Here is a 24,860-nt window from a genome sequence, read left to right on the forward strand (position 1 = left end):
GGTACAGGGAGAGCACAAGCGGTGTGGTGGAGGAAGTTTTAATCTACCTGAATAGTGGCTTATACACCGGGAAAATATAAACCATTTTGAAAACCGCTTTGAATTATGAGAACAACACCAATGTGATATATTGAAAGACTCTGTGCATGGTTTATTATGCTATTGTGTGGACATATATCAGTGTGATACACTATATGCATAGTGCACTTGTCTTTTTTTTTCACAGGCCCCTCCGGGGAAGGAATTTTCATGCGTATAGAGACGCATTAGCGTCATTGATACTGGTTTGTTCTTTTGGACACTGGGGTGTTAATTACATTTTGCTATTTGAAATAGCAGTTTGTGTAGTTTTGATCTTTAAAATATTTTTGGACTCTAAGGACTAGGGTACCGCTGGACAAATTAAAATGTGAATTTTTCATCCAGCCAGCAACAGTCAAATTTGGCAACAATTTTCTGAGATTAGCCATAAATATACTGATCTCCCACCTAGCCATTGTAAGTGGGCAACTCCCCATTGACATGCAATGTACGAGGTCACTTCTACACTGATGACCAGTGCAAGGGAGCTTTTTTCTATTAACCACCAATGTAAAGAGGAATTTCTCCACTGGCCCCCTATATATGAGGGCATTTCTTCACTGGCCGCCAATGCAAGGAGACAAGAATAATAAGGATTGGGCCTTTTAGGGGTACTCTTACAGAACGATGATGAGCACTTTGTTCTCAGAATTGCAAAGAGGACCTCTGGGCAAAGTTGGCCAGTTCCCATTACAACCACTGAGACAGCGACAAATCCAGGCACTGCAAACAATGAGCGAATGTTTACCCATCAGCCATTTGGACCTACTGTATCTGTACATTCTCAGGGGTCAAAACTATTGATCAACTTGAATTTTTACAATTCATTGCTTTGGCTTTGCTTGAATTAGGCTAGTGTGGTGCATGATCCCTTTCCTTCTCTAAAGGGCAATCAAACAGTTTCGCCCAATCCCAATGGGCTACAACTTTCCCACTAAGTAACTGTCCCGCTAAAAATCGCAGATCGCTGCCATTACTAAAAAAAAAAAAAAAAAAAAAAAAAAAAAAAATGACATAAATCTTTCCTGTAGTTAGTAGATGCGATAACTTTTGCGCAAACCAATCAAAATACGCTTATAGCAATTTTTTTTTTTTTTTACCAAAACTATGTAGCAGAAAACAAGTTAGCCTAAAATGTTAGAGAATTTAGATTTTTAGATTTTTTTTGGGAATGTTATATAGCAGAATGTGAAAAATATTGTTTTTTTTCACAATTGTCGCTATTTTTTTTGTTTATAGCACAAAAAATAAAAATCGCACAGGTGATCAAATACCACCAAAAGAAAGCTCTATTTGTGGGAAAAAAGGACATAAATTTTATTTGTCTACAGCGTCGCAGGACCGTGCAATTGTCTGTTAAAGTAATGCAGTGCCGAATCGCAAAATATGGCCTGGCTATTAAAGGGGAAAACCTTCTGGTCCAGAAGTCGTTAAAAATCTAAATAATAACCATTATGATAGCAGTTTTAATGAGTTGTAGAATTATGAATGGCTATAGTTTTCCAAATGTATATGCAACAGTTACCAACTGATTGTTACAATGTATCGATATAAGTGATTTGAACACAAACATACAAACATACACAAATATACATGTATATCCAGTATACACACATTGGGCAGAAATGTTTCTATCCATTGTACAGTAGTCGGTGAGTGGATTGGGTTGATGATGTAATCGTGATACGTACTGGGATGAGGATCTGCCATCCTCGGGTACAGACAGCCCGGTCCCCGGTGTCTCGGGTGATGTCTGCAGGTGTAATAGGAGGAGTCCCGCCTGTCACATGGAGGTGACACCGTGCTGAGTACGTGCCGCTGGATTGGAAAATGGGAGCGGCCGGGCTGGGCGGTGACATCACTCTTCACCGATTATATCACTCGGCTCCGTCTATATAAACCGCAGCTCAGCCTGGAGACACCACTGGAAGAAGTGACTGGAGGAGCTGCTGATTTACCGGCACTGCAAGATCCCCCGCTGACCTGCACTGCCAGATCCCACTGCTGACCTACCTACCTTCCTACACTGCAAGATCCCTCGCTGACCTACCTTCCTGCACTGCAAGATCCCACTGCTGACCTACCTTCCTGCACTGCAAGATCCCACTGCTGACCTACCTTCCTGCACTGCAAGATCCCTTGCAGATCTACCTTCCTGCACTGCAAGATCCCTTGCAGATCTACCTTCCTGCACTGCAAGATCCCTCACTGATCTACCTTCCTGCACTGCAAGATCCCACTGCTGAACTACCTTCCTGCACTGCAAGATCCCTCTCTGACCTACCTTCCTGCACTGCAAGATCCCTCACAGATCTACCTTCCTGCACTGCAAGATCCCTCTCTGACCTACCTTCCTGCACTGCAAGATCCCTCACAGATCTACCTTCCTGCACTGCAAGATCCCACTGCTGACCTACCTTCCTGCACTGCCAGATCCCACTGCTGATCTACCTTCCTGCACTGCAAGATACCACTACTTGCATACCTACCTACCAGATCCCACTACTATTCTTTCCATACTGCAAGTTCCCACTGCTGACTTACCTTCCTAAATAGCCAGATCCCACTGCTAATCCACTTTCTCACACTGCAAGATCCCACTGCTGATCTAATTTCCCACACTGCAAGATCCTATTGTTGATCTACCTTCCAGAACTGCCAGATCCCACTGCTAATTCACTTTCTAAATTCAAGGTCCCACTGCTGATCTGCCTTCCTGAACTGCCAGATCCCACTGCTAATCCACTTTCTCACACTGCAAGATCCCACTTTCTGATCTACTTTCCCACACTGCAAGATCACACTTCTGATCTACTTTCCCACACTGCAAGATCCCACTGCTGCAGTAAAGGAATTCAGCAACATAACAGCCAGTTCTGTAACTCCCCTCTGTTCTGCTGGCCTTGCACTGTAGGATTGCACTGTGCTACTGAACATTATTGTACTTACCCTGTATCAGGCAGTGCTGCATTATCCCACTACTTTAGTAGACAGTGTTGTTTGACTTTGATCTCACTTATTGATTAGAAACAGAATAAGTGACATTTTAGATCACTGGTCTTTTTGGCTCCTTTAAATTGCACGTATAAGATCTGAGTTCACTGCTCAGTAAACAGCTCACGCTGGCTTGTACACTGCTTGGTGCCTGGCGCCATATGCTCAGTAGCTGCAGACTCTGCAGAGCAATCAGGACCTGTAATCAGGTAAAAAGCTGACAGTGGCCCAATCTGTTGCCCTGCTGATCCGCAGAGACTTTCCTTTTTCCTGGCACTGACCATTACATCTCCTTGCTGCCATGGGGCGCTACACGGGCAAGACTTGCCGGCTGATCTTCATGCTGGTCATCACAGTCATCTTCTTTGTGGCAGAGCTGGTGTCTGGCTACCTGGGTAACTCTATTGCCCTAATTTCAGACTCTTTCAATATGCTGTCTGACCTAATCTCCCTGTGTGTGGGCATTACTGCCAGCCGCATCTCCCGTCGCACGAACTGGGGTCCTCGGGTCACCTATGGCTATGCCCGGGCTGAGGTGGTGGGCGCCCTGAGCAACGCTGTCTTCTTGACTGCCCTTTGTTTTACCATCCTGGTCGACTCTGTGCTACGGCTGGCCAAGCCACAAAAGATCGATGACCCAGAGTTGGTGCTGATCGTGGGTGCCCTGGGTCTGGGGGTGAACATTGTGGGTCTGCTGGTCTTCCAGGACTATGGATCATGCATGCGAAGATTTAGAAAAACACAAGATCCAGAGAACCCTCAGAAATCATCCAATGACCACCTGAATGTCACCCCCTATATGGCGGATATCCAAGGGACGGAGAGCGAGGACCACGACAGAGCAGGTGCCTTTCGGTTATTTCACCAGGGGTGTTGGATAGTGGGTTTTTAAAGAGACACCAATGGGCAACTGAGGCATTGAGTTGTATAAAATGTGCCCAAACACACATTATTGGCTGATAAGGCTGTTTTAGACCTAATCTGGTGACAATTGGGCCATATGGGTCATCCATATCTTTCCAAGCTGTTAACATGTGGTCATCCAATGGCAGTTGTGGCCTTCATATGCTCACAGCTGTTGTCCCTTACACAATCTATTCATTTGGGGTGGGCTAATATACTTCTATTACAGACAGATTTGGCCATTACTATGGATCATAGGTTTAATTAGATACTTTTATTTATGGGTACAGTGTTTGTAATTTTGCTCCACATCCCCCAAAAAATAGTGTACCCCATTATAGACAAATGCCAAGAATTTTATAATGTCAAGCCATCTTCTCAAGTTCAAATTCAGGTGTAATTTATTAAGACAAATGTTTTTTGTTTTCTCTGATTATTTTCAGCCTTGTGACTAGCCTTCCCTTCTAAAACAAACAATGCAAAGGCAAATAATAATAGTTATAGATTATATGTTACATGAGTCAAGTTACTTTTTAAAAATACACAATAAATAATACTACTAATACTGATAATAATAATTTAATAATAATAATAGTATTTGTAGGGATCAGCTTTAGCTATCATATTCTTTTTTTTTTCTAGTGCAATATTGACCCCCAATCATCACTGTGCCCTGGGCAGCTGCCTCTTTTGGCCTATTCTTACTACCCCTCTGATTTTATTGTCCATACTGGTCATTGGCAGTGGCGGAGCTAGACTTTTAAAACAGGGGTGGCAAAGGGGTGGCTAGGTATTATTTTGGGGGGTCAATATACAAAGTGTAATTTAGTGTCAGATTCGTCCACCGCAATGTCGCAGTCCCTCTAATGATCGCTGCCATTACTAGTAAAGACAGGATACAGGTGGTGGTGATCAGAGGATACAGGTTTGCCCCCAATGATTATTGCAGAGTGCGACAGCAATGCCCCCAATGATTATTGCAGAGTGAGACAGCAATGCCCCCAATGATTATTGCAGTGAGACAACAATGCCCCCAATTATTATTGCAGAGTGCCAGCAATGCCCCCAATGATTATTGCAGAGTGCGACAGCCTTGCCCCCAATTATTATTGCAGAGTGCGACAGCAATGCCCCCAATTATTATTGCAGAGTGCGACAGCCTTGCCCCCAATGATTATTGCAGAGTGCGACAGCAATGCCCCCAATTATTATTGCAGAGTGCGACAGCCTTGCCCCCAATTATTATTGCAGAGTGCGACAGCAATGCCCCCAATTATTATTGCAGAGTGCGACAGCCTTGCCCCCAATTATTATTGCAGAGTGCGACAGCAATGCCCCCAATTATTATTGCAGAGTGCGACAGCAATGCCCCCAATTATTATTGCAGAGTGCGACAGCCTTGCCCCCAATTATTATTGCAGAGTGCGACAGCCTTGCCCCCAATTATTATTGCAGAGTGCGACAGCAATGCCCCCAATTATTATTGCAGAGTGCGACAGCCTTGCCCCCAATTATTATTGCAGAGTGCGACAGCAATGCCCCCAATTATTATTGCAGAGTGCGACAGCCACAGCATTTGCCCGCAATCATTGCAGAGTGCCAGCGTCCCCCCCGTGAGACCAGCTTACTTACCTCACGGACGGTCCGCGGCTCCCTGCATCTTCTCAGTCCTTCCGCCGGCGCCTCCTCGACCAATGGCACAGCGTTTGCCATTCGGCCAATCAGGAAGCGGGAGGACCCGCTCCCTGATTGGCCGGAGGAGGATCCATGTGACAATAGCGAATTTTCATTCGCTATTGTCACAGAATGGGCGGGCTCGGCTTCGGGAGTCGGGACGCACTGCTTTGCTGCTCCCTGACCCTGGCCGCCAGCTTAGAGGGATCAGCCGGTTCTGCGAACCGGCTGATCCCATCCCACCACTGCCTGTGATTCTCCGCTGCCAGCCAGGATCGGGGTGGCAACAGGGGTGGCAGGGACTTTTTCTGGGGTGTCAATTGACACCCCAGCTAACCCTCTGGCTCCGCCACTGGTCATTGGAAGAACAAATCTGCATGTTCCTTGAAAATAACAAGTCCCAGCATGATGGAACATTTCTTATTTTAATGTAATATGGACTGCAATAAAACTTTACTTAGATAACATGAACTTTGCAGCTTGCTGTGACCTTGTAGTATAAGCAGTTTCATGAGTCATATCTGAGGTCTAAGGGTTAATGACTTCATGAATGGTTAGATATCCTTATCTTACCTTAACTTGCAGACTGCACATGTAGTGGCTGATATGCAACCTCTTAACACAGAGTCACAAGCATAAATTGTAGGGATATGTGTATATTATTTTAAAGAATACATAATGAGGTGTTTAGAACAGCCTGATCAATGGAAGCTGATTGCTGATTGGTTGGAGCAGGATACTACTACATTAAAACCTTGGTTTGAGAGCGCTTTGCAAGACAAGCAAACTTTTCAAATAAATTTTGACTTGATATACAAGCGATGTCTTGATATACAAGTAGCCTCAAGTCACAGCTGAGTATAAAAGAGAAGAGAGGCGCCTTAGTGTAGCAATATGGTTACATTTAATGAAGGTTCAACATTTAGCAACTCACATGGTTCATGTATAAAAGAGGCACATCTAAGGATGCAGGCATCAGGGGTAAAGCTGTCCACATAGACCATCCTCCGCACCGCCATCTACGTCATCCTTTCCATGCTGCCCCTCGCTTTCAGATCGCTTTACTGCAGGGTGGTCTTCCCGGTCAGGATTACAGACTAGCAACCGGCGGGGCAGAGGATGGTCTATGTGGACAGCTTTACCCCAGATGCCTGCATACTTAGATGTGCCTCTTTTATACATCAACCATGCGAGTTGCTAAATGTTGTACCTTCATTAAATGGAACCATATTGCTACACTTAGAGGCGTCTCTCTTCTCTTTGATGCTCTGTAGCTCCTGTTGGATTTTGCTTCCAATCCCGTTGTGGAAGCGGCTATTTGTGAATGGACATTTTATGGTTACACAACCTATCGCAATGCTATAATCTTTTTATATGGACTATAAATTGAAGGATTTATGAATAAATGGTTGTGGAACGAATCATCTGAGTTTCCATTATTTCCTACGGGGAAATTCGCTTTGATATAAGAGTGCTTTGGATTACAAGCATGCTTCCGGAACGAATTATGCTCACAATCCAAGGTTTTACTGTACTTATTTCTGGCTGCTCTGCCAAAATGTTTCCGTGTTTTCATCTGTAAAGTGTATCTGCCACCACTGAGTAATCAGCTAAGGCAAAATTAGAAAAGATGTCTCTTACCATTTCTTGAAGGCTAAGCACCAGTTTTATGGAATGGGGTATATAGTACCTCAGGATCCATATGATGAATGTCTCCAAAAGGTTTAAGGTTAGTGTAAGCTCCTGGGTCCAAGTTTAACAAGTTAACACTCTTTAGGAGCTCTGGAAGTTTGGGATCTTGCCATCACATTAAGGGGTCTGTTCTTTGTTTATGCTTGGTTCCCTGGATTGGTTGTTCATAGCATCCAATAAATAAAAAAAATGGGAAATCGAACTCTGACAGGGTAACCCCTTCACTATGGCCTTGTTGCAGGTGACAGAGACAGTGGAATCTTAGCATACATCTCTTAGGCTGGGTTCACACCGGTGCTCACAGCAGGGGTCCGGTGTGTCCCTGTTCTCCATTTCAGGGACGAATTGGGCCCAAATTTGCCTGAATTCAGATCTGTGAGTCAAAGACGCACAGGACCCCGGTGCAATCCGCTCCACAGCCGCTACAGGAATGCGTGAAGCGGCTCTATTGAGAGCCGGGCCCACTCTCCTGTAATGAGAATTGGATACACGGAAACCTGCATCCAATTCCCACTAATGTAAACCCTGCCTAAAAAATATGAGGCCAAGGGTGATTTAACTCTCTGGCTATCACAGAATTAGTTTCAGTGGAATTAGTTAATTAAATATAAGTATTAAATGTAGACTGCGTATCTTGTAAGAAGCAGCAACGTTGGAGAAAACTGTTTTTGCATTGTCAATGGCAAAGCTGATCTTTGAAAAACTGGTGTTTCTTCTGTTTGTAGAATTTATACACAACACAGCGTTTCTTCTTTGGCTACAGGTGACTCTCTAGAGGACCAGGATTCTGATCTGGAGGATGAGAAGCCCAAGAATGAGAAGAACGCGGCAGCCCTAAACATGAGAGGTAAAGATTATAAAAGCAGACGTGCAGACAAAAATGGAGCAAAACGTACAGAATACTGTCTTACCAGGCAGCATAGCCAGGCCTCTGATCTCACTTTTTTGCACTGAATTTAAAGCAGTAGAACAGCCTTCCTTGAAACCTTAGGGTTTCTCCAGAGGTTGCTAGGGGTTCCTTGAGTAATGATCAACTTCTTTTTTTCAGATGAGCAGCAGTGATTTCTTTTTTTTTTTTTTAGCTCTCTTTAATGGTGAAATTCTTTCCAGATGTAAGGAGCATCCTTCCTGGTGACCATCAGGCTAATGTGCTGTGAATTATAGATATAGTACTTATTAGACGGTGTTCCCTTAGCCCCGGAAAGTTGTTTCAATGGTTCCTCCAGTGCCGTCTTTAATATTGATTGGACCCTGGGCAAACATTTACCTGGGGCCCCATAGCCCAACACCAGGGCCATGTTTAATATTGATTGGACCCTGGGAAAACATCCCCCCCCAACTCTCTATCCCTAGCACACCTCCATACCACCTAGCACACCAGCGTACACCCAGCACATCTCTGTACCTCCAACACACCACCATACCCCAAGCACCCCTCCGTACCCTCAGCACCCCTGCATACCCTCTGCATGTCTCTGCACCCCTCCTTCCCTTATTCAGCCCCTCATACCCTATACCCTCTGCATATCTCTGCACTTCTCCATACCAGCTGTACCCCTCCATACCCTCTGCACCCCTCCATACCCTCTGCACATCTCTGCACCCCTCCATACCCTCTTCACCCCTCCATACCCTCTGCACCCCTCCATATCTTCTGCACCTCTCTGCACACCTGCATACCCTCTGCACTCCTCCATACCCTCTGCACCCCTCCATACCCTCTGCACCCCTGCATACCCTCTGCACCCCTGCATACCCTCTGCACCTCTCCATACCCTCTCCACCTCTCCATATCCTCTGCATTCCTCCATACCCTCTGCACTCCTCCATACCCTCTGCACCCCTGCATACCCTCTGTACCTCTCCATACCCTCTACACCTCTCCATACCCTCTGCACTCCTCCATACCCTCTGCTCCCCTGCATACCCTCTGCACCCCTGCATCTCTCCATATCTTCTGCACCCCTCCATACCCTCTGCACCTCTCCATACCCTCTGCACCTCTCCATACCCTCTGCACCCCTCCATACCCTCTGCACCCCTCCATACCCTCTGCACCCCTCCATAACCTCTGCACTTCTCCATAACCTCTGCACTTCACCATAACCTCTGCACTCCACCATAAGCTCTGCACTTCACTATACCCTCAGCACTTCTCCATACCCTCTGCACTTCACCATACCCTCTGCACTTCACCATACCCTCTGCAGTTCACCATACCCACTGCACTTCACCATACCTTCTGCACCTCTCCATACCTTCTGCACCTCTCCATATCCACTGCACTCCTCCATACCCTCTGCACATCTCTACCTCCAGAACCCCTTTTCCCTGTGCAAGTCTCTATCTATACCTCTAGTATATCCCTGACCCCCCCCCCCAGTACTTCTCTGCACCCCCACCCCTCCTGCATCCCCAGCACCCTCGCCCCTCTGTATCTTGCATTATCTTATGTAACCCTCCCAAACTTTGCAACCTGTTTTAACACAATGGAGAATGGAGACATACCGTTCCATTTCTCAGACTACTGTGATTTCTTTGGTAGCAGCGGGAGTACACAGGAACAGAGCCCACACAGAACCTTGTGCAGCTGGGTCATTAGTGTTGAAAATACTGATGTCCAAATCCTCTCTCTTCACCTCTGGCAGTGGAGTAGGGACTCAGGAGCAGGTTCAGTACACTTCCTTGGCTTGTGTACTGAAGGAAGCTGGGGCTGCGGGCACAGACGCTCCTCCCTACTATATAGTATAGCATAAGCTGCTGGAGGTGAAGAGAGAGGTTCGCGGCAGCAGAGCTGTGTTCCCGCCACCGCCACAGAGAAGCCACAGAACTGCCGGCCGAAGGTGCAGAGTGAGGGTCTGGGAACCGCAGCAACACTAGTGAGCCCAATGCTGCAATTCCAGGACAAAGCCATCATTGGGGTGTTTGCTATTTGTGGGCAGAAGGAGCAGCTGCTTTGGGCCCCATGACAACGATTGGGCCCTGGGCAGCTGCCCTTTTTGCCCTGCGTTAAAGACGGCCCTGGGTTCCTCTATGTTAAAAAGGTTGAAAAAGGCTTCAGTAGAGCTTGCAATTGGAGAACAGATCATTAATGAGGTAATCCCTGTGCCCTCTTCTCCATTCTGAAATGTCTATGCGTTAGATTGAAAGCACATCATGAATTCAAAAAGTTAGATCTCCAAACTTTCAAGACAAAGGGCCAGTTTACTGTCCTTTAGACTTTAGGAGGGCTGGACTGTGGCCAGTGTGAGTAGAAACCCTCCAGGCTTGGTGGTGAGTTGAAGTAAGGAGGATGAGGAGGAATAGTGCCCCATCATTCATATCTGTGGAAAGAATAGTTCCTGACCATTGAAATCAGTGGAGGGAATAGTGCACAATCATTGGTGTCATTAGAAGGAATGGTGACCCATCATTGGTATAAGTGGGAGTTTTAGTGGTCAATCATTGCTATCAGTAGGAGTAATATTGCCCCACCATTGGTAGCAGTTGGAAGAATAGTTCCCCATCACTGGAAGCAGTAAAATAAATAGTGTCCCATCATTGGTCTCAGTGGGAGGAAGAGTGCCACATCATTGGTGTTAGTGGGAGGAATAGTGTCCCATCATCGGTATAGTGTCCCATCATTGGTGTTAGTGGGAGGAATAGTGTCCCATCATCGGTATCAGTGGGAGGAATAATGCTCCATCATTGCTATGAGTGGGAGGAATAGTGCCCTTTTGTCAGTGTCAGTAGGAGGATTAGTGTCCTATCATTGATGTCATTAGGAGGAATAGTGCCCGGTCATTGGTGGAAGGAATAATGCCCCATCATTGGCGTATGTAAGATGAATAATGCCTTGCATCAGTGAGAAGAATAGTGCCCAAAGGGCAAAAATCTGGCCCACAGGCTACAGTTTGGAGACCACTGAGTTCGAATAACAACAGTCAGCTTTTTAGCTATCCATAAGGTTCGGATTCTTTCCAAGGACTACAAATTTAAATGACTATCACTCCAATGTACCATGAGTTATAGATAACACATGGTACAACCTTAAAAAGGTTTAAAAAAAAAAAAAGCAGTGAAGCTTGGTCGCTCTTCTCCATTCCAAAAGGTCCATGAGTTAGACTGACAGCACTGTTCAGCACAATGGCTAAAACAATCCCTCCCTTTCTTCTTCCAGTAATGATTGCTGATGGTCAGGGGTTTACAGAAGGCAGAAGCTGAGACAGATTTAGGCACATAAACAGATTCAATTCAATATATAAAAAAGGGGGGTAACCTCGCTAGGCAAATAATGAATGGAGCAGCAGCTTAAAGTGTGACATACACCTAAGAAAAATTATAAAAAACAAGCCACGCTACTCAATTGAAAAGTGCTATAACCACACAATATCAAATATATAGTGAAATTCAAAAAAGTCCATAAGTCTCTGTTTGAAACTCCAAAAGAAATACATTTAAGTGTTCATAGGGTCCACTGGGTATGAACGAACATCCACTAGTGGCACAAACTGCTTACCGAAGTGAATCGAAAATTGTGCCCAATGCAGGGGTTTGTACACCCAAGATCTCCAAACGGATATCCTACAGCCAGATCAAATTCCACAGTGGAATTTGGGCACAATTTTTGATTCACTTCGGTAAGCAGTTTGTACCACTAGTGGATGTTCGTTCATACCCATTGGACCCTATGAACACTTACATTTATTTCTTTTGGAGTTTCAAACAGAGACTTATAGACTTTTCTGAATTTCACTATATATTTGATATTGTGTGGTTATAGCACTTTTCAATTGAGATTCAATTCAATGCAGACATAGGAACCCAAGATTAATGTATCGTAAGATACTGTTTCAATATCTATCAAAAATAGAAATCCTAGTTTTGAATGAACTTAGAGAAATAAAAAAATATATATTTATATGTTTGACAATACTTCTTTCTTTCTCTACCTGCAGGTGTCCTGCTTCATGTTATGGGAGATGCATTGGGGTCAGTGGTAGTGGTGGTGGCAGCAATCATATTTTATGTCAAACCTTTGAAACCCGAGGAACCCTGCAACTGGCAGTGTTACATCGATCCCGCCCTAACTGTAGTCATGGTGGCCATCATATTATATTCCGCTTTCCCCCTCATCAAAGAAACCGGCACTATATTACTTCAAATGGTCCCTGAGAATGTTAACGTTGGTGACATTGGTAAGAAGCGTTGTTCTTTTACATGCAGAGAAGACTTCATTAATGTTACTTGTATTTATATATTATTAGAATTTATATAGTATCATAACTTTCAGACTACTTAAAGCTGGGCTCCAGCCTTATCTTTAGCCTTGCAAGTTATAAAGACTCCTCTTGTGTACTGATGTTACTCATTCTGATTTCACTGCACACCGTGAGTTTTTTACAGTGTGCATTAGAAGATAGAGACAACATCTAGCTCTTTCCTCTCCAGCCTTACTGTCCCTGGCTGGCCCTTTTTATTTCAGTTCTTTCAACAATGGAGGCACATGTAGGTGTTGCCTAAGATAGTCTGCATGTAAATTCCTTGCCTAGAAGCGTCCACCCCTCCAGACTGACCGACATCCACCCATCAAAGCATTTTGATATTTGCATTACCTCTTCTAATGGCCCGTACACATGATCCAAAAATCGGACAAAAATAACGCTTGTGAAAAGATCGGACGATAATCTGATCATTAGTACACAGCTTACGAGAGGCGATCACGACAGTTCGCCCGATATTATCCGGTCGTACAAGCATAAAATTTTTTATCGTATTATAACACATCGTACGATAATCGTATTATCAGTATGTTGTTCGTCTGAAAAAAAATGGTGAGCAGTAGACAGCGCATGAGCAGTAGACATCATTTCCCCTCACACGCTACAGCGTGGTTACGCATACCGGAAGCTTTTGAATCATTGTCCGAGAAAATTCGTATCCTAAGTAACCTCTCCCATTTGCCAATATAATTGAGAGTTCCTAGCAACCAAGCTAGGAACTGAGCGTCGTCCGATTTTTGGATCGTGTGTACTGGGCATAAGAGCCAGTCTACTGCTTGCATCAGAATTGGGGGCTCTTGAGAGGAGTACTGAGCCAGGGTGCTGTGATATTTTCAGGAAGCTAGGTACAAAACTCTGCGGACCCCTCCCTAAAGCTATGATCTGTGTGCATTGCATAAAAACACACAGAGACCCAGTGATGATGTCACTGAGTCTAGGTATGAAATTAGAAAGGTTTTATTAAAAAAATGTCATTAGCAGGTTGATAAAGGGGGGAGGGAGGAACTGAATAGAACTGATTCTAAACCCCAGTGCTGCAGGGCTATATGCCATCTTAAACCTGCTTTTTCCAGAATATCCTGAAAAACTGGCTGGATTCTTAGTCATTAGGATCCCAGCAGCAAGATATAACCCTTCTGGCATTTACATCCAACAACTAAGTCCATTACAAGGCTGCCTGGTTGGAGCCACTGACAAAAAAAAAAAAAAAAAAAAAACCCCAAGAAACTGCTGCCTTTTTTTCTCAGCCCACCAATGTATTTTAGTTTTGGATAGAGTTGGCCTTTAAATAAAACCACCTTGTCAAACCATGCCAAGTTATGCAATAAGGCTTGGTATTTCTGGGCAGGAGAGATGGCCCTGTTGTTGATGACTGACATTACAGCTGGACAAGCCTTCTTTTGTGTGCTGATCCATATAAATAGTGTCTTCACCAATTATGGGAAGTGCCATGTTCATTATTAGTTCATAATCATAAAACTGTTTGCCGGAATGAAGCACTAGGATAATAATCACTTAAGTTATTTCTGTTTGTTCTTAGCTGGCCTTTTTGTATGTGCCTTTGTTTCCATACCAGGAAATAAACACACATAAGCACAAAAAAGTACAGTTCACATGCAGAAGATATCTGATCTGTGCATTTACCTGATATCCAATGATCTCATAAAACCTTAAGGAGTATGCTTGTGTCCTTATTTTTATATTCCTTATGATAAGCTGTATTATAATATGGCTGCCCAGGATTTAGCCAATCCCCTCCTGTTTGCAGGACTGCAGAATTAAATTATACTTTTAGGAAACTAAAATACTTTTAAGAAACAGTAGATTTCTAGTGCTAGTTAGAAGATGGGTTTGGATGGAAAAAACAGTAAATTTAGGGTATGATTGTTTCAGGTGATCTGATCTTAAAGCGGAGTTCCGGCCTCAAAAACGACTTTGGGCTATCCGCTTGCTCTGTGTCACCTGTAAAAGAAATGGATAGTCCTGATTTTTTTTTTTCCGTTTACTTACCTTGTTATTGAAAAAAATATACTCACCTTTCTTCCACTTCCTCCCTCTGCGGTCGCGGCCCGCGCTGTCTCTTCCTGCTTGCATTGATTTCTGGGAGCTGAACGTCATCGCTCCCAGGAATCAATGCGCCTGCACTGGCCCCGCTCGTCAGTTCCCAACCCAAGTGACGAGCGGGGCCAGTGCAGTGCATTGCGGGACCGAAGAGGACACGGAAGAGGACGCAGAAGAGGACGCTCTGGCTTCAGCTGCCCCCCACCTGAGATGGCAGACGCTGGAGAAGAAATTTTAAAGGTAAGTATTTCTTCTAAAAGGTAAGTGCAACCTGGGACAGTTCAGAGGCTATCCATTATGGAATGAACTAGCCCTGACTGTCCCGTGGGTATTTTTAGTGAAAAATAGTTTCCGAGGCCGGAACTCCGCTTTAAGCTCATATGGATTCTATTCTATTGTATTCTATATACACATTTCCAGTTTTGGATAACTGTTTTGATTTGATAAATTGGTTTGCTAATCGAACAAATGATCAACTGGATCAGTTGGAAAATTCTAAATGGTCACTGACAGACTATACAAAGTCTGCAGATGTCTACCAACAAATCCAAATGTATTGTATGTTTAAAATATCATATTTAGGGAGATAGAAAGAAGGGGTTGTTTGAAGCTAGGGACCACTTTCTCTTTATTTGTGCAGAGGATGATCAGCACAGGCAACTGTCAACCTTAAATATATGGGTATGTTCCAAAGAAAATTTGTAGGACCAGCAGTACCCTTAAAGTAACCACTGACTCACTTTGTTAGATTGTTCTGTTGACCGGAATTCATATTGTTTGAGTGCCATGAATTCACCAAGTGTCTGGTTTGGTAATTTAAACCAACCATATCTCCCATATCAACCATATCCCAAAATATCTTTAATTTCTTTTATTTTTTCCATATTCTATAGGTAGCAAAATATCATTAATCCCAGGGGTGAAAAGTATCCACGAAATTCACATATGGGAACTGGCAAGTGGAAAGAACATTGCAACCATTCATGTTAAGTTCCAGAGCCTCAACGACTACCTGGCATCTAATCGCCGCATCCGAAAGGTCTTCCATTTGGCTGGGGTCCATGCTGTCACTCTTCAGGCTGAGTTCATCAAAGAGAAGGAGGTCTCCTTAGCTTGTAGCAACCCTTGTATCTCCAAGAACTGTGATTCTTATCTTTGCTGCAGCCAGGAGCTTGTCCCTTACTCCGAGACCAATGGCAAGGCTCTGAAAAAAGGCAAATCTTCTCAAGTGTGGTACCGAAGTAATGACTTAAACATTGATGCCAACACACCGGTCGACCCTCTGTATGTAGAGAATGCGGAAGTGAACGGTGTCGGGAGCGTAACCCAAGAAAATGAGGCTCTAAATGCAAAATCGACTCGGTTTTAAAAATGTTTAAATGAACCATAGTGAGCTGAAAAACCTTAAGAATTTTCTGAGGACCAAACAACTTCATTTAATGTATGATGATGTTGTAGTTTGCCTATATACTCTTTGTTCTTTGGTAGGCATCACTATTAAGGTCTTGAATGGGCTGTGTATACCTCAGCTAGGAGATACACATATGAAAAACAAAAGCAACTTAGCGCACAGTGGATCAATTGCACACTATATTACATTGATGTTAATCCCTCTGTAAATATGGGGGAACTATGTACCACCTTGTGATGTACAAAATCGAGTCTGGTTGCCCACTAATCTATAATTGTAATGTTGCTTTCTTGTGTATTATGGGACTCTATAGCCTTAATGGCTCTATTGTTTGTACGAATATGTCATAGCTCTAAACCATGAAGTGCAATTATCTTGGTGTATACCTTGAAAAATGTTCACTTCTTTAATTCTAGCAGAACCTGAAGTTATACAGTGGGTACGGAAAGTATTCAGACCCCCTTAAAATTTTCACTCTTTGTTATATTGCAGCCATTTGCTAAAATCATTTAAGTTCATTCTTCTTCCTCATGAATGTACACATAGCACCCCATACTGACAGAAAAACACAGAATTGTTGACATTGTTGCAGATTTATTAAAAAAGAAAAACTGAAATATCACATGGTCCTAAGTATTCAGACCCTTTGCTGTGACACTCATATATTTAACTCAGGTGCTTTCCATTTCTTCTGATCATCCTTGAGATGGTTCTACACCTTCATTTGAGTCCAGCTGTGTTTGATTATACTGATTGGACTTGATTAGGAAAGCAACACACCTGTCTATATAAGACCTTCCAGATCACAATTCATGTCAGAGCAAATGAGAATCATGAGGTCAAAGGAACTGCCTGAAGAGCTCAGAGACAGAATTGTGGCAAGGCACAGATCTGGCCAAGGTTACAAAAAGATTTCTGCTGCACTTAAGGTTCCTAAGAGCACAGTGGCCTCCATAATCGTCAAATGGAAGACGTTTGGGACGACCAGAACCCTTCCTAGAGCTGGCCGTCCGGCCAAACTGAGCTATCAGGGGAGAAGAGCCTTGGTGAGAGAGGTAAAGAAGAACCCAAAGATCACTGTGGCTGAGCTCCAGAGATGCAGTCAGGAGATGGGAGAAAGTTGTAGAAAGTCAACCATCACTGCAGCCCTCCACCAGTCGGGGCTTTATGGCAGAGTGGCCCGACGGAAGCCTCTCCTCAGTGTAAGACACATGAAAGCCCGCATGGAGTTTGCTAAAAAAACACCTGAAGGACTCCAAGATGGTGAGAAATAAGATTCTCTGGTCTGATGAGACCAAAATAGAACTTTTAGGCCTTAATTCTAAGCGGTATGTGTGGAGAAAACCAGGCACTGCTCATCACCTGTCCAATACAGTCCCAACAGTGAAGCATGGTGGTGGCAGCATCATGCTGTGGGGGTGTTTTTCAGCTGCAGGGACAGGACGACTGGTTGCAATCGAGGGAAAGATGAATGCGGCCAAGTACAGGGATATCCTGGACAAAAACCTTCTCCAGAGTTCTCTGGACCTCAGACTGGGCCGAAGGTTTACCTTCCAACAAGACAATGACCCTAAGCACACAGCTAAAATAACGAAGGAGTGGCTTCACAACAACTCCGTGACTGTTCTTGAATGGCCCAGCCAGAGCCCTGACTTAAACCCAATTGAGCATCTCTGGAGAGACCTAAAAATGGCTGTCCACCAACGTTTACCATCCAACCTGACAGAACTGGAGAGGATCTGCAAGGAGGAATGGCAGAGGATCCCCAAATCCAGGTGTGAAAGACTTGTTGCATCTTTCCCAAAAAGAATCCTGACTGTATTAGATCAAAAGGGGGCTTCTACTAAATACTGAGCAAAGGGTCTGAATACTTAGGACCATGTGATATTTCAGTTTTTCTTTTTTAATAAATCTGCAACAATGTCAACAATTCTGTGTTTTTCTGTCAGTATGGGGTGCTATGTGTACATTCATGAGGAAGAAGAATGAACCTAAATGATTTTAGCAAATGGCTGCAATATAACAAAGAGTGAAAAATTTAAGGGGGTCTGAATACTTTCCGTACCCACTGTATGTCATGGGTAATTCAGCGAGGGAGCTGGTTTCCCAGAATACCTTTGCGCACACAGAGAGTATTGTTTTCTGAGTTTATGGACCTCAAAGTAAGGGTCTTTTGTTTTTTAAAGTATCTGGAAAAAGAATTGCGTTCCTTGCCCATGGCAACCATATATATATTATTTCTTTCAACTTCTGATCTGCACTGTAGAAAAGAAAGATGTTTGGTTGCCACAGGCAACATGAGCTACACTTTCTTCAGGGTCTTTGCTAAATAGGGATAACTGAAGGTGATTTACAAAAAACAAAGCAAAACTGGTTTTATCCAATGTGGTTTGTTCCATGCCTTTATATGCACTGTACTATTATATGCACTGAACTAATGTAGCCGTTCTGAAGAAAACATAATAGCTCATAAAATATATGTATATATGGAAGGTATCATGAAGAAAATAGTATCTTTTTTTATATTATATATTCTCCAAACTCAGGTTTTTAATGATGTCTTGGTTTTGTCTGTGTAAATTACACTTAAATATAGATATATGTTGGATTTAAAGATAACAACACAACCAATAAACACAGCAATCACATGTCTGTAGTGAATAGATGAAAATAAAATATTAAAGTGAAAATATATTTTTTGAAGACTCCCTTGCGCTTAAAAAATAGCAGTTTAAATGTGACACCACAGTATAATGTTTCACACTAATGATGACATTGCTCTCTAAAAACTCGATTGGCTGTCTCCCTGTTAATACTAATCATCCCAAATAGTGAAATGATTATTTGAAAAAATTCTTGTTTTGCCAGGAACATAGATAGCCAGTTAGGGGATAAGGCTAAAAGCAATGCAGAAAGTTTGATACTGATAGCAAATAGAGTTCATCTGAATGTGGCCACAGAAAATGTACCACCAATTGCGTAACATTAGAGTTTGCGTCACTGGATAAGAAGTATATTAGGGTAGGCTGTCAAGTTACAAATGTAGTTGCTCTGACGGGCCACATCTGAAATTAAATCAAACCATAGGGGCAATATAAAGGCAAACCATGCCTAGATCAGACTTAGCTTATCTAAAATGTCCATCAAGAAGGTTCTATATACTCTATAGCAGTGATGGCGAACCTTGGCACCCCAGATGTTTTGGAACTACATTTCCCATGATGCTCATGCACACTGCAGTATAATTGAGCATCATGGGAAATGTAGTTCCAAAACATCTGGGGGGCCAAGGTTCGCCATCACTGCTCTATAGGCAGTGATGGGGGCGGGGGCTGTTTTAGCTGCACTGAGTACAGCCTGGTAGAATATAGCATGAAAAAGGGACGGCAGAAAAAAGACCAAGTGATCCATCGAGTCTGCCTGTTTTTTTGTTTTTTTACATGTTTTGTATTTTTTTTTTTGTAAACTTTTTTGTCTGAGTATAGATCTATGGTTGCCCCAAGCATGTGTGGAACCACTTACTGTTGACTTGCTCAGCCAATCACTTATTGGGTATGACCACGATTCCTTATGGTGATCTGCCTTCGGGTGTATGCCTGGCTGCATAACAAGTAAAAAACCTGAAGGCTCAATTGGACTTTAACTAGCCTTCTATAAGAAATGGCAGTAGTCGGTGTTGCCAATTACAGCCAATTCTTTATTTTTTTAGTTTTTGACTTGCAAAGAAATAGCAATCAGATAAGCTGTTTGGTTGCAAGATTCTTCATGCTTTTGCTTGCAAATACCAACATCTTGCCTGCCACAATTTTAATGAATGACAGTTTGCACTCCCAGAAACTAGTTTCACTTCATTTTTTTGTTCACGTGCCCTAGGATGACATTAGAACATCAGCTGTCTGAGCAGTCAGGAGGAAACTTGTAAACACCACTTCTTTTTTTACCCTTTGTAATAAAAAGTATCATCAAACTCACTGTGCACAGAAACAACAGCACACAGGAGCAAAATTGGAGTCGTTGCTCATATCAACCCATTGGGCCTTCATCAGTCAAATTAAGTAAATAATATAGTTGTTATTATTAACAGCTTTATTTTTAAACTATTTTTGTGGACAAGCTTAAGATATCTGCCTTATATTAAGTTTATCCATTGGCTCCTTAAAGCCTAGTACACACGCAACGATTATCGGCCGACCGATCGTCCGTCTTTTGTCCAGAGTGGTGTTTTGTTGGTTGGAATGTGCCTAGACTGCACACAAATTTTCTCGCCCGACAAAATTCTACTTCTGAAGTGATGTCATGTGTTGGTTTGCTTTCTTTGTGTTCTTTCTTCTCTGAGCATGCCCAGTCTTGCTCATTAGATTTTTCCCTGTCGAAATCTGTACTGACTGCACGAAAATCGGCCGTGTTTTGACGGCAGACAAAAATTTTATAGCCTGCAAACCAGATTTTTTTCGGCCGAAAAGTCGGAGTCGGTTGTCGGAAGCATCATACTAACAAGCCGAAAATCGGCAGATCGGTCGCCGGACGAAAATTCTCTGCCGATTTTCGACGCGTGTGTACGAGGCTTAAGTGTAGGCACTATGGATTTCTAATTTAAACAAAAAAGTCTAGGAAAGGTGAGGCTAAGGTTGAGTTCACACTAGCTGTGGCTGGGGCTCACAGCAGGGGGTCTGGTGCATCCCTGTTAATTGTTTCAGGTGCGAACCAGGTCCAAATTGTTGCCTGAATTGGGACCTGAAACGGAATCAAAGACGCACAGGACCCTTTTCCAGTCCAGCCCACGGCCGCCCTGGAGGTGTGGGAACCGGCCCCATTGAGAGCCGATCATTCTCTCCTGTAATGTGAACTCTTAAAACGCCTAAATGTGTCCTAATGGGCCACGCAAAAGCCAGCAATTACAGGGAGTGGGCCATGGGCCTGTCCCTGAATGAGTTTGATTACTGATCCTTCAAAATCATTTAGGTCCCCGGGTCAATATTTTCCCTGCAATTATGGTATTATGCTTATTTGTGCAGGAAACAATAATGATAGCAATGGCAGATGGTGTGAGACTTATGTCATCACTGCTTTGTGGTTTGGACATTTGTATTCTGTTTCTATTCCCGTTTCCACTAATGAAAGGGTTGCTGACTAGCCATGAACAGGGGATACATATGTTGAGTAAAGGGAGATTGCTTAGGGCTGTGATTGTTCCATTTCAGACAATCAGATCCCATTATATATGGAGAGAGCTTTGGAGAAAGTCTGATTTTAAGCCTTTTTCTTGAGAAGGAGGTTTTGGAAAGCAGCAATCATCAGTATGTTTGTACCATTATTTAAATGTTCCCTGGTGCATATTTCTTTTTGAAAACAATGGGTAATGGCACAGCACCTTCCTTTTTTTTTCAGAAACCTTAGCACTGTTCCTATTGGCTAGTTTGTACAACAGTCATCTTATTGGGCTGGAATCACCCCTCCAGGCCATTTATGTGATAGATATTATGAGGTACCGACAAGGGGATCAATTATGGGATGTATTTAGGTTATTAAAATAAATTTTGATTTGTTTAAAAATTGTCAACTCATCAGGTTCTGCCTATCAGTTCAGATCTCCAGAATTTCATCTATCTGCTACAGAACATTCAGTCGTAAAGAACAATAAATGCTTCCAAAGCTGAAATCCAATTGAATTTGGAAGTATACTGGAAATGTTTAATAAAGACAGAAAATGTGTTGTATTTTATGTTGTTAATTCATGTTATGGAAAGTTTATCCAAGTCTGATACACTTACACACAGCCAAATGTTAAACTTTACAAAGGGTTTTGGTAACTATTTGTAATGATAATCCACAATTGTGAAAGTATTTTTGGTGTTGTCTTTGTATATTTTATGCCCAGTTTATGATAATGCTATAATGTATATGACATCTGGAAAAAGTAATAAAGTGTTTATTTTTGTAATAACTTTGATGATGTAGTAGTGTTGTTTAAATCACAGGCAGTGAGAAATGCAGAACAGTTTTGGTATGTTACTAAGTGGTGGTTAGACTTAGATTTTGTTACTAAAAAGCATTCAAGTGGTATTAAACCCAAAAGTAAACATTTATCATATTGCAGCTTACCAATTATTATATGTAATGGTTGCATTCGTTTCCTTCTTAGGCTTTCTTTGCTCTGTTGTCATCTGGTGATCCAGCCAGTAAGTCTGTTGTTTTTCAAAAGAATAGGTTCTCTTCCAGGTGTATCAGTTTATAGGGCTGAGACAAAACCATTTACCTGTGACAGTGGTGCTTACAATGATCAGCTTTTATGTATTCATGTAAGATCCCAAAAGGAAAAAAAATACTGTTTGCTGTAACTTTAAAGTGTGAGCTGGAGTTTGGCTTCAATTTCTTAGTGTAACTAAATCTGCTAGTACATTTATTGCTACCCTCCTCCAGACCAACAGTGCTGCTGTCTGTTGTGCCCCCTATGCTTGTTCATCCAAAGTGGGGCCAGTCTAAAACAGGAGGTGTGTTACTGGCCAGATCACCAGATGAGAACAGAGGGGGAAAAAAGCCAAAAAAAAGGAATGCAGCTGCACATCTAATGATTGGTAAACTACAATATATAAAATGTTTGATTTTGGGTTTAATAATGCTTTAAGGTGCTCATATGCTACTAAAGAGCAGTAGGGCTTATGCAGACTAGTTAGAAGGAATATGGCTTATACATGCTGTAACAACACCCCAAGTACGGAAGGGGTTACAGTCTTCTAGGATAATCCGCTCCCGAACACCAGGACAGCTATTGACCACCCCAATCCGCCATACATGAAGCCCATACAAATAATTCCCCCCCCCAAGTACGAGACAAGGCTCCATATTGAGGTCAAGTGAGAATAACTCTCTTCTTCTCTTTTAATGAAAGAAACACAGCATTTATATACACTTTGAGAATACCACATGAACAATGACTGTGTAATTACATGCCTTAGTAGACAGCCAGGTGAGCTCGTTAGCATACTTATCAAAAGTCTCTGACCCAATTAACATACTGTCCTATTTTAGACAAAAGCACTTAATCAGTAGACATTCTTTAGGAGGGGCTGCTGGAAACAATACCCCCCCTCTCTCTGCAGCTAATACACATTGATTAGCAGACATGGTGTCTCTCATAGTTCCTGGACGCCCAAATTAGGAGTTGCACTTCCTGTGCCTTACAGTGTATAGGAATAAGATAGATCTCCATATTTCCTGAGAAATATTGGTAATGCATATTACTGTCCCATTTGAAGTAGTCCAAACCATATTCTCAGTGTACACCACCCTCCCGTTCACCCTACATCCATAAAAGATGCAGGGTGACTTAAACATAAGAAAGCCACACAAGGCTGGACATGGTGCTTCCCAACCTCTTTAAAGAAATTTGGGGTCCACAACCCCCATGCCCAAAGTGACTCCTGTCACACATGCTGATAAGGAACAGTAAGGCTTAGACATGCTACTAGGGAGCAGTAAGGCTTAGATATGTAAGTCTTCGACATGCTACTAAGGAGCAGTAGGCCTTCAACATTAGAACTAAGGAGCCATAACGCTTAGATGTGCTACCAAGGAGCAGAGAGGCTAAGGCTGGTCATAGATGGACCCATGTTTGACCATCACTGTTTGACATAAGTCAATTATGAGGTTGACTTCTGTCAAATAGGAAAACTTTTGTTGATGAGCAGAGAGTCCTATTGTCAGAATACAATTTTGCAAAGGGGAGGATTCCTTGCTTGTGTGGATGGAGGAATCTGTTCATCTTTTTTCGTTCAGCTCACTGAAAAAAATGACCAATCTGGCCAGCTTTAGACATGTTACTGGAGAGCAGTAAAGCTTAGATGTGCTATCAAGGAGTAGTGAGTCCTAAGTTCGCCATACGCTAGAAGAATTTTGTTTGAAAACTTTTGTTTTAGGCACTTTCCTTCGATTTTCAAATTGCTATCTGGTTCAAATTGACATATTTTTCCAATTGCTGTGACAAGAAAATTCTAAGGAGCAGGATGGAAATTTTTCTCAAAGGAGCAAATTTCTAACAGTGTATGCAGTATTTGCTCGAGAAATTACATTAATTACAAAATTGGTAATGTTAAAAGCAAACAATATATAAAATAATACTTTTGAACAAGATTATGTATTCAAATGTACTGATGATAATTTTCGTATGAATGTTCATGTTCATGTTCATATGTATGGCCATCATTAGACACGCTATTAAGGAGCAGTAAAACACATATGTGCTACCAAGGAGCAGGGCTGCTGTTAGAAATCATGGGGCCCCGTACAGCCTACCTGGCAGCCCCCCCCCCCCCCGAATATATGAAAGCATTATTTTCACTTAAAATCCACTAAAATCATTATTAGGTGACACATACATAATAGGGGACCTGTGTGAATTAGCCCTTTTTAAATAGTTTTTTAAATTTTTAAAATTATTTTATTTTGTAACTTTTTAAAATTATTTATTACAATTAAAGGGGTAGTGGTGCGCTTCAGGGATCAGCTCTAATGGATCTCTATTTGGGTTGGTGGCAGTGGTGTGTACAAATCTTGCTTTAAAGGTGCTCCGCGTGATAAATATAATATTTATATTTTTAAAATAATTAGGTGATGAAAGTGCAGGTGTGTCAATCAAATCAGTAAATACCAAGGTTTTTCTTAAAATAAATAAATATATGAGTACGGTGTGTATCAATAGATAAATAAATAAATAAATAAATATCAGAATGCTACTTCTTTACCAGTGACATCAATAAATAAATTATATAAATCCAGTGTTGGTC

At 42.5% G+C, this 24,860-nt stretch overlaps 1 protein-coding gene across 1 annotated transcript; it reads left to right on the forward strand.

Moving 5' to 3' along the window:
• Positions 1 to 3,121: 3,121 nt before the first annotated feature.
• SLC30A10 (solute carrier family 30 member 10) lies at positions 3,122 to 16,289 on the forward strand. Its single transcript, XM_082249274.1, has 4 exons — positions 3,122 to 3,920; positions 8,108 to 8,191; positions 12,282 to 12,521; positions 15,560 to 16,289. Exons 1-4 carry the CDS (start codon positions 3,377 to 3,379, stop codon positions 16,033 to 16,035), a joined length of 1,344 nt encoding a protein of 447 aa, XP_082105400.1. The 5' UTR covers positions 3,122 to 3,376; the 3' UTR covers positions 16,036 to 16,289.
• Positions 16,290 to 24,860: the final 8,571 nt, after the last annotated feature.

Source organism: Pelophylax lessonae (genome assembly GCF_965119305.1).
Source record: "Pelophylax lessonae genome assembly, chromosome: 3".
Classification (NCBI taxonomy): Eukaryota; Metazoa; Chordata; class Amphibia; order Anura; family Ranidae; genus Pelophylax; species Pelophylax lessonae.

What these genes read in the sequence shown, in the direction of transcription:
- SLC30A10 (XM_082249274.1), top strand. Translation starts at nt 3,377, where the DNA reads ATGGGGCGCTACACGGGCAAGACTTGCCGGCTGATCTTCATGCTGGTC. An exon ending in CGAGGACCACGACAGAGCAG is followed by an intron (nt 3,921 to 8,107) that starts GTGCCTTTCGGT and finishes CTTTGGCTACAG; the next exon opens with GTGACTCTCTAGAGGACCAG. An exon ending in TGTTAACGTTGGTGACATTG is followed by an intron (nt 12,522 to 15,559) that starts GTAAGAAGCGTT and finishes CATATTCTATAG; the next exon opens with GTAGCAAAATATCATTAATC.